General features: G+C 40.9%; 1 protein-coding gene across 1 annotated transcript in view; it reads left to right on the top strand.

The window, feature by feature from the left end:
• The first annotated feature begins 1,783 nt into the window (after nucleotides 1-1,783).
• The window catches only part of ttbk2a (tau tubulin kinase 2a), an 18,260-nt gene continuing 9,103 nt past the window's right edge, over nucleotides 1,784-10,940 (top strand). The window contains exons 1-5 of the mRNA XM_046062974.1: nucleotides 1,784-2,022; nucleotides 6,180-6,341; nucleotides 7,876-8,023; nucleotides 9,154-9,227; nucleotides 10,559-10,699. Of these exons, the coding sequence (XP_045918930.1) occupies nucleotides 6,273-6,341; nucleotides 7,876-8,023; nucleotides 9,154-9,227; nucleotides 10,559-10,699 (432 nt within the window). The 5' untranslated portion in view covers nucleotides 1,784-2,022; nucleotides 6,180-6,272. The remainder of the gene's footprint in view (nucleotides 2,023-6,179; nucleotides 6,342-7,875; nucleotides 8,024-9,153; nucleotides 9,228-10,558; nucleotides 10,700-10,940) is intronic.

Here is a 10,940-nt window from a genome sequence, read left to right as displayed (position 1 = left end):
TTGGTGCCTTCCCGCCACCTACTGTACTGGAGTGTGGGCCGGAGATAAATAAATAAATCATCAAAACAAAACTGAAACATCAAACAAACAAACACAAAATTTAACCTATATCCTTTCTGCCAGTCTTGTTTCCTTTAAGAATCGAAATAACAGTGTACTCATATCATTTAATGACTTCCCCAGCACTTCCCTAAGTGAATTCCCTAGCCCCCCTTACCTTCTTATCCCCTCTCTCATCTTTGCACTTTCCCTCTCATATTTCTGACACTCAAAAATCGAGGAGTTACCTTGGGAGCTTTAACTTTTTAAGTAATTTACTTTTGTAAAAAACTTAATTATTATTATTATTTTTATTTCTGTTTACTATAATACATTATCATTTCATTGATTTGTTGATGTTACAATCAAATAAAATATGCTATTATATAGATATATAATAGAACATGGTATCATGTTAACTACATAAACATGTTTGTAGAGATACAAGTTCAAGTTAAAATAAAATATTGCTTGATAATGTATGTTGATTACCATTAATATTCCCAATTGTGTTGCTTTGCATGTTGTGTGCGTCTGTGTTGCATGTTTTAATGGCAATGTTATGAATGATATTCACACTAACATTAATATATATTTTTTTCAGTATTGATCTACATGCTTTTCAATTGTATATTCCTTTTTAAGGTGACTACATAACATTTGTCTAGGGACTAGAGATGAAAAATAGCCCATCGCAGCAATGTGGGCCACATTTTCTTAGATTTGTGGATTTTAAAATATTTCAGCCAAATAACATAATATACCAAATTCATTGGAGAATTTTCACATATGGAGTAAGGAGAAATAATGCCTTGTTTGATCGTTTAATTATCTGTTCATGCTGTTCATGGCTTATAGTATATAGTACATTGCACATCCACGTAACTCATGTAAATAAAAACACCTGCACAAAATATTTTTTGTTTTTGTTTATATATCTATGTATGTACATAGTAGTTTACGTCTATTTTGTTGAGCTTGTTCTACTGTGAGATTATGCTTTTTCTGTGTATGTACATTGAGAGTGTCAAATTCCTAATGTGAGTGCACATACCTGACTAATAAACAATAATAAAAAGTGATTCTGATTATGTATAAATGTCAATGTAATGGTACTAATGGGAAAGTGGTACAATTGTGTGTGTATGTTACTTTTTGAGGCAACTTTATTTTCAGGACTGCTGAGTGCGGGGAAATGCTTGTTTGTGGTCAGTGCAAAAAAAAGAGGAAACGAGGTCTTTTAAATGGACCGAGGAATAGAAAATGTCAACTTTGCAAAGTGGAGGGTTGCTCTGTTTTATTGCTGTGTATGCCATCAGTCACATACACCATCTTTGACTTAACGCCGCCTCCCAGTGGTCTTTGCGAAAACTTTTTTTTTCCCCTGTGGCCGCATTCCAAACTTGCTTAGATTGTGTCCTCAAACACTACAGAGAGTACTTGTTTTTTAAGCTTCATTTTAATTTCTAAAACATTCCTCTTTCTCATTACACGGCGTGCATGTGTGATATTATTTGACATGATGTCACAGCCGTGAAAACAAACACTGAATACCATAGACTGTATATAAAAAGTTGAACACTCATCTTACGACTGTGCAGAGCTCGCGCGCTGACTGTTATGGACCGCGAACGAGCTTTTAAAGGACCCCGGTGCGCGCTCCCGAGCTGTTGCGAGGGGCGATTGAATCGGGCCCGCGCACGCAGGAAGGCTGATGATCATCACAGAGTCGTCACGTCGGGGATCCGCAGCGACCGATAGAGATGCTGAGGTGACAGGCAGAAGGAGAAAAGGGACGGCCACACTCAGACATATTTCGCCTCCGCTCGCTTATTTCTAACCAGCCTCCGCCGCTTCCTGTGGACGGTTCGCTCGCTATGGGATTCCGCTCAACGTCGTCCCCGCCGCCTCCAAACGTAGAGGATTTTTTGTAACCACACCCGGCTCTTCTTTGGATCAAGGACTGGCAGCAAAAGACCCGAGGTAAGGATCCAGAATCCAGAGGCCTTGCTATGCTCCCACCCCATTCGGCTTCGCCCTTTTCTACCACCCTATACACCCCTTATTTGTCTCTTGCAGCTGCATACATTGAGTTTGTTATCCTGCATGATGTTGTCAGTATAACCTCCTACACGTCAAGCTTGAAGAGGTTTGCGTGGCCTTTGGACGGCCAGTGTGCGTGGACGCGCCTGAGTAAATCTGCTGTGGCAACCAACTCGCTATGCAACAGCTCTCCACAGCAAAGCCACAGTCAGCCCTCTGCAGGGAGGAGAGGAGGTTTAGGACATTGCTGCACAACGTCACATCCAATTGAAAACAACTTACCAGAAGTATTTTAGTGTGTGTGTGTGCTTGCATTTTTCAAACTCTCACAATTAGCTCTTAAAATAAAGGATTTGAGGCAGTGTTCATTTACAGTAATTACCCAAACCAAATACTGCTCTTTATGTAAATGCATGCTTGATCTTGAAGGCTTCAGTTGAGCCATTATGCCATATAAACACACACTCCCATCACAGTTTCTTCCCACTGGATCAGTTGCATCCATGCTGTGACTTGAGAGGAATCAAAGTGTGGAGGGCCTCCCTGTGCTCCTGGCTCCTTCTCCGGGCCTTGTCCTGCACACATAGTTGTCAGACCAGACACTTATTTCATCAAGCAGCAGCCTGACAAGTCTCCCTGTCTTGTCTACTGAGCCAGACCACACTCAAATTAGACAGAAAATTAAGCAGACGCTTGGTTTACTCTCACTTGGGCCACGTGTTATTGCATATGTGTGCATAGATGGCATTATGGCTCAGAACTTATTTGCTTTTTGTCAATATTTATTGACAAACAACTCCAAAACGGAGCTTTTAAGTGGAGCAGGAGGAGGGATCCTCAAGGGTGGGATCACTCATTCACATTTTATGATGCTTTTATGTATCCGTAAAACTTGCGGCATCCAGCAGACAAAAAAGGGCAGAGGCGACGGCAGTCAGCTGCAGTCAGCTAAATGAAAATGGCACTGCACCATCGTCGCCATGGAGATACAGGGGGGTCAGGAAGCGTGATTCATGATGAGACGGGAGCGAGCTGTCATAGATTGGTTTAACGTTTGGTCCAAGGTCTGTTCCTCCTTAGCTGCTTTTTCTTTTTTTTCTTCTTCATTGATGGTTGGTTCCTATGGAGGAGGAGGAAGAGGGGGAGGAGGAGGAGGAGGAGGAGGAGCAGAGCCGTGCCTCATTGTGAGGTGTGAGATTAGTCACAGCGTGTGGCAGCTATGGCTTTTGCATAGTTGTGTGCAATTTGTGTACGAGCTTGTGTTTGAGTGCATGTGGCTTTTGCTTGTTATATGCAGTCTATGGGTCGACTGGGAGGTAGGACCCCAGTGTCTTTGCTGCTGTTCTGACTCACTTGGGCTGTTTTTGAGAGATACAGAAGTATACCTGAAAGTGTAGGTTAAGTTAGGTTAGGTTAGAAACCTCCCGAAAACATCCGTCATTTCTCCTATATCTTCCAGTTTTCTGCCAGAAGCTTGGGTTTTTCTCTCATTAACTCTCTAAGCCATAGACATTGAATGTTGCAAACAGCAGCAGAAAAGGATGCCTCATGCACGATAGCTCTGATGTGATGGAAAAAACTATTTCTACCCATCAGAGGAGGGAAACACTAGAACAGGGTGACCTTGAAGTCGTAACACAGGACTCACAGCAGAGGTTATCTAATCAGTGTTTACAGTGACTTATACTCATCCCTCGGGGACGAAAGGGTTTTGTTCATCATGTTTCTTCTGTGGCGTGGATGGTGAGTTCTGTTTTTGTGCCAGTTAGCATAAAATCAAGAAATCCACCAATGTTTTTACAAAAACAGCTCTCACTTGCTTTATCTGTGTCTACCCTCAGATAGTTCTGGTGGCTGACATTGGCATAGTTTGTTGCCAAAAAGAGACTGTTAGAGGAGTTCAGTTCTGCTTTGGCCAGTATGGCTTCATTAAAGAGAGGTTCACACATGATTCAGTTCAACTCCTGTTTCCTTAGTGGATGGCAATGTTGGTCCACCACTGTGGGTCCACAATAAAAATCTCTCAACAACAAAGCTATGGCTTGCCGTTATGGTTTGTACAAACATTCACGATCTCCTCATGATGGATTGTGATCCCCTGACTTTTCATCTAGTGCCATCACAAGGTCAGAATTGATATTTGCCCAAAACTTTACTTTCTGTTTAGTGCTAATTAGCAAATGATAGCATGCTAACATGTTAAATGATGTCCATTGGAAACATTACCTGCTTAACAACGGAATGTAATTTATTTTGAGCATGTTAGCATTAAGGAGCTTAACTGTTAGCATGGCTGTAGACTCTGTATTGTTCATTTGTAAGCACACAATCATTGTTAGATTTTAAGGGAAATTACAATTTTGTCATAACTTTACTGTTGTTACTTGTTAATAAAAGGCCTGCTGTTCTCACGGTCTCATCAGTATGTTCACTATAATAATGTGTTTACAGAAAGAATACACAGAAAGACTAATAGAGTATGTCTTAAGCAGAAACATCTCGTCCACTAGTCTATCTGTATGTTAGAGCTCCTGAGTCATAACCCTAGGTCCCATTTCATGCTTGTCATTTCACAGTTATCTGGTCCAACCATGTTTTGCCCTCTTCCATCTCCCAAACTCATCCCGGTGTATGATGGGATTGATTGCCTCCTTGATGTCGGGATGTCATGCCCTGCAACCAAATAGTATTTTGAAGGCTGGTTGCATAACCGTAGACGCCCGCGCACCGTGTGCAGAATGATGAATCGAAGTTGGGTTTGCTTTGAGCGTTTGAAGCCAGACTAAAGGAAGTTACCAGCGTGTGCTCTCCTGAGAAATGCTTATCTATGATGTTGTATAATACAGGAGTATACACATAGCTTATCCAGGGGAAACTCCCATTTTAATGTTGTTGTACAGAGAGAAAGGAAGCTTATGGTGCATGGCAGTACATTTATTGGTACCGCTTACTAATAACTTACCCTTTATTAATGATTTGTAAGTTGTAACTAATTGCTTTATTAATGAATAATCTACTAATGCTTTATAGATTAGATATAAGCCATAAATAGGAACACCTTTTGGCTTGTCAGGTTGCAAAAATGCATCTAGCAGGACAGTTGTCTCAGTAGCTCTTTAATTCATTCACCACCTAGAAAAACCTGCAGAGTATCTGGACCAAGGTAAATATATTAACAATTTATTAATATGTTCAACTGCATACGTGATGGCTTTGTATAAAGTGTGTAATAATTAATAAATGTAAATTGGTTTGCAAGCCGATTTACAAACTTTTTTGTTAGGGGCAACCTATCAGAAAGTGACTGACAAAAAACATTTGCATTTGTGGATTTTGACCTGGGGATGCCCAAAAATCTGGTTTTACAATGTAAACTCATTTGAAAGACTCATATTGTGATGAACTGAAGTTATCGTGATACATATTTTTGTAACCTTAAATTAAGAATAACTTGCTTACAAAATGCCATCTGAAGGAAATTATTTTATAGACTTTACACAGTTCAACTTCAATATGATTAACATCAGTGTACTTATTCAAAATGTATACTACTGTACGTGATAAGATATTGTTTTATATTTCACACAGCCAGAGCTAATCACCCTAATGAATATATTAAAACGGTCTCATTATATCTGCCGAGACACATAGTACTTTATTCATAAGACCTGTTCCTTGGCTGTCATACACAGAAGATAAATGGCCGGGAAAATGATACTAAGCCTTTTTGTAATTTAAGATGATGGACTTTTGCCTGTGAGTTGGTGGGGTGAGATTGTCTAGAAAGACAACTGCTGGCAGCAGGTGTGGCAGCTGCAGCGATGGTCGAGTATCAGAAAGCTGCAGACATTAAGCCAAGGGTTTAACTCTGTCTCTCCACTTGGGAGACTTTCGAACTTTCACATATAGTTCAAACAGGCCTAAAATAGAAAAACAGGCCTTTTGCATATTCAAAACCTCGGTGTTCAACAACCAAGAAGATTAGCTCAGGATCCTGAAGTTATCAGTTTGTGCAGATGATCCTAAATAATCAGAATTCATCTGATTTCCTTGGTCTTTATTCCTCAGCTTCTGAAAGTTCTCTTGGGCTTCCATAGGGTTCTCCATCAAGGCCCAAATGCCAGGCCCAGTCTGAGGCAGCTGGTCGAGGGGGGAAGCAGTGAGGACAGCGTCCTTGGTCCACAAACGGGATGAGCGGGGGAGTGGAGCAAGCTGACATCCTAAGCGTGCTATCCCTGGTCAAGGAACGATGGAAAGTGGTATGTGGCATATTATTCAACTACAATAGGCATTTTGTTTGGCAATTTGTCCAGCCCCATCACTGCCTGTCCGTAGCTCGCCCTCTGTTCCACAAACAACTCTTTGTTCATCAAACAATGCTCTCCCCTGCCTATGAGTCCTCCTGCTTTTCTCGGAGTATCTCACCTGTGGCTTGGACAGTTTGGGGTCGTGTCTCTCGCTCCAGGTAGGGCTGCTGCAGTATGGGAAATCCAAAAATAGCCTGTATAGCTATTTATGGCAGTGCAGTGTGCTATAGGCAGCAACAGCAGTGTTCCCCGTGGGCCCATGTCTCTCACTGCTGTACCAGCCTGGGTGCCATGTGAGGCTGTTATTCCTAACTGGCAGCTTGGCACCACTTCTTGTCTTCTAAGGAGCAGAGTTACATAAGAACGCTGCAGCTAATCCCACGACTTTAGCTCCTAGTGCGACAGAAGACTGTGTGTGTGTGTGTGCAAGGAGGACAGTGAAGGACACATTGGGTCTTAGAAGAAATTAAAGCTCTACTAGTACTGAGAGGTGAGAGTGAAACGGCAGGGGGCAGTTTGAAGGAGTGAAATAAACAAGAGAGCATAGTGAAATGAATCACATACTTCTCTTGGTGTCATATAGAAAAGTGTGCTACCATTTTTGCCTTCATCAGTGCAAGTGCTATCAGCACCAAGGACAGGAACTATTTACAGGTGAAAAGTAGAAGAAGAAGAAAAAGAAGAAGAAGAAGAAGACTTTATAATCCCTGTAGCGGAACTCAAATATATTTCACTCTGTTGTTATTATTACTATACATATACATAGGTCCGAAATACACACACATGCACAAACAGCAATCACTAATTACCTACTCCCATTTATTGTCAGGTAGATCTGAAGAGAGTCGATTAATCTTTCTCTTTTGTGATAGTAAACTGAATATTTTGGGGGGTTTTGTACAGTTAGTCGGACAAAGCAAGCAATGTGAATAGGCCACCTTAGGCTTTTGAAAATTGTTTGATATAAACCGAAGTCACAAAATAGACCATTGTGAGAGGTCTTCAACACTGCTCCCTGCCAGGATATTCTACAGCTGCCTGAATCTATTTCATTGTGTCTTAAAAAAGAAAAGACCTCAACGAGAAAATCTTTTTTCTCGATGATTGCATGGACTATTCTCGTTTTTTGGCTCTTTATGACTAATTTGGAAACACTATATAAGACAATAATCTAATCTGCAGATCAGACTGTGGTTGTACTGGGCAGCTTCCAGGTGTGTATGTGTGTAACTGTGAGAGTGTGATCAGAGCGTTCCTGCAGAAGAGAGCCTTTCTCTCTGTGAAACTTCCCTGAATAATACTACACAAAAATGCCTAAATTAATCCTATCACATAGTCACCAAAGGAGACCATCTGATTTTTATATTGACAGACTGACCGATTAAAAACAGAGCAAAAAAACAAACAAAAATTAACTTTTGTTAAGCTTCCCACGTCCTATAAATGTGCATCTCACTGTCCATGTTGTTCCATCATCTTCCTCTAGGTGAAGAAGATTGGGGGTGGTGGGTTTGGGGAGATCTACGAGGCTTTGGACCTGCTGACACGGGTCAGTGTCGCTCTGAAGGTGGAGTCGGCCCAGCAGCCCAAACAGGTGCTCAAGATGGAGGTCGCCGTGCTCAAGAAGCTCCAGGGTGAGTCGAAATGGATGCAGTAGATTTTGTTACATTGCTGGAAATTGATTGATTCTCCCTGTCACCGTGACCTAATGATCCGCCCCAAAAGAGGATACTGCGTGTATCATTAGCATTCTTGGCTGAAAAACAAATCCTTAAGAGAAGGAAAATATTTTAATTTTGTCGTTTTAATTGCGGTTTAAGTGTTAGGAGGTTTAATGTAAAAGTTTCAGATGACAGGAACTGAAGACAGAGTTCTAGTACAAGAGGAATGTTTGTGTGCTGGGACACTTCCAACATCTGACAGCAGAGACACAGGATCAACACAAGAGAGCTCCTAAAGAGGGGCTGTATAGTTTTACTCCTTTCTCTCTTTTTTAACTATGTCTTTTCCCTCCCTTAAACCTTCTTGCTTTTTAATCACTATGGCTTTTTCCTTTCTTCGCTCTGAGAGGAAAATCAATGGTATGGGATCATGTTTGCTGTCTAATGACTGCGGCCTGGGGCATCATTGGTCTGTTGATTCCTGAGGGAACCAGCATGTAATCTGAGATGGGCTGAACTCCAGCCCCCCAAAACATTGCTGACCCAGCTGTAACAAGTAAACAATAACCCAGTGCCTTTTAAGAAGACTAATCAGTCATATCTAGCTACTAATAGCTGGTTTTGTTTTTGGATTCTTTTGGAAGTTTACTTTGATTTATTGTATAAGAATGTGGTGAAATAAAAATAGTGCATTTTACAGAGAAGTTCTGTTATTAACTGTTTGCATTCACTGCGTGCTGAAGGGTTTGGGGTGTGGCCGCAGTCATGCTGCCAGTGCAGCAATGTCTTTTGAGACCAGAGCACATGCACACTTGCTCACACACATGCACAAACACACAAGGCATTCATGCACATGTGTGGACCCAGTGTTGTGTGCTGTAGCATATAAATCAACAGGGTAGTCTTGGTGATGGGAGGGCAGTGAGCTGTCGTGAGTGGAGAGGGAAGGGAAGGGAAATATGAACATAACACATCATCATGATTCACACAGCATGCCGCGTCTGACGATCAAGTCACACAGCTGACGTCAGGTGACTGTTTAGTGACCTCTGCTTCTCCTGCCAAAGTAACCTGAAACTCTCTTGTCCTCCTTTATTTCTTAGGTAAAGACCATGTGTGTCGCTTTGTGGGATGTGGCCGCAATGACCGCTTTAATTACGTGGTGATGGAGCTTCAGGTTGGTCTGAATGCAGAGAACTTAATGCCTCATAAGCACTCATTTTGTGTGACACATCAAAGTTGTGCTGAAGCAAGAAATCAGTTATTGGATTGACAAATAAATGACTGGAAACACTTTTAATAATCGTTTAATTGTTTAGTTTCAGACTGTTGGTTGGACAAACAAGTAATTTAAAAAATGCTGCTTATGGGTCTGGGAAATTGTGACTGGCATTTTATAAAGTAAATAATTTATCAGCAAATCAGTGAACAGATTAAAGCAAACTATGTTGCTTTAAAAAATAATAACACATTATTTCTCTTATAGATGAATAGTTTTAATAACAATTGATAAGGAATAAAATGCACCCCTTGCTTAATTATGTACGTTCAGGGGTTTTGTTGCTTCAGCCTTACTTGGTCTGGTTAGGACTGCTAGCTCATGGTGGCTAAGATTAAGTATTTTCAATTATGCTATAATTGTCACTTGTGGCCACAGTTGCCGCTGTTCAGCCAAAGTTGCTCAAATACAGTCCTATGTCAAACCACTTTGAGTCATTGCTCAAGGTTTGACATTTTTTCAGAGGGACAGCATGGCTGTTTCTCGTCTAGAATTGATGATGAATGATTGTAATTTTAAATAAATAATTCTTAATATTCTAAAAATACTGCTACATAATAGTAATAATAATAATAGAATAATTTAGGTACTAACATACTGTGCAAACATTTTAGTAACCTAGATGTACATGGTCACATTGACAATGCTAACAAGCTCCCACAGTTGTAGAATGTTGGGGGACAGCCAAAGTCTTTAGGATCCCCTGGGGACCATAAATGTCTGTACAAATTTGCATGTCAGTCTATCTAAAGGATGTTGAGAAATCAATCAATCAGACATCAAATTAGTTTCAATTACTGCATCTACCACATGATCACAAATTCATGAATACATTCTCTGAATGTGATGATAGATGAGCTTTGTGTGTTTTGAAAGTGTGGTCTGGTTGTGATTTACATAACCATACTGTGGACTGCACTGACTCCCGACCGCACCATGTGTTTAATAAGAGATGATCAGTGCAGCTGAATTAATTTTTTTTCTCACTGTTGTCCACTCACCACATTTAGCTGTCACCACTGTCAAACATGACTGTCACTAAAACATTTAATAGTGAATTTATTTGTCTAGATACTATGTTTGTTCCCAAAAGAGAGCTAGATAAATACTTTTAGTAATTCTTGCCGTTTATGACGTGTTTGTGAGGAGAGTCAGAGGACCTGGGAATTTATCAGACTTTTTCAAATTTTCCCACTTTGCTTACTGTTCTTGTGCATGTGCTCTCTCAGGGTCGTAACCTGGCTGACCTGAGAAGGAGTATGACCAGGGGAACCTTCAGCATCAGCACCACCCTGCGTCTGGGGCGCCAGATCCTGGAGGCCATAGAGAGCATCCACTCTGTGGGCTTCCTTCATCGTGACATAAAACCAGTGAGTCACACGTAGCTGGGTGCAGCAGAGGATATTTAGGGCCCGAGCACGACCGTGCGAGGTCCCTATTGAATCTGCTCGGATTATATTTTTTTTTTTTTTTTTTTTTTTTTTTTTTTTTTTTTTTTTCTGCAAAGTAGGCCCAAATGACATGGCCTAAACATACTCGAAAACTCACCAAAATTTGCAAACATGTCAGAACCGGTGAAAAATTTCGTATTCTACAAGTTTCGCACATGGG

Source organism: Micropterus dolomieu, linkage group LG11 (genome assembly GCF_021292245.1).
Source record: "Micropterus dolomieu isolate WLL.071019.BEF.003 ecotype Adirondacks linkage group LG11, ASM2129224v1, whole genome shotgun sequence".
NCBI lineage: Eukaryota > Metazoa > Chordata > Actinopteri > Centrarchiformes > Centrarchidae > Micropterus > Micropterus dolomieu.
This window is presented reverse-complemented; position numbering and strand designations above follow the sequence as displayed.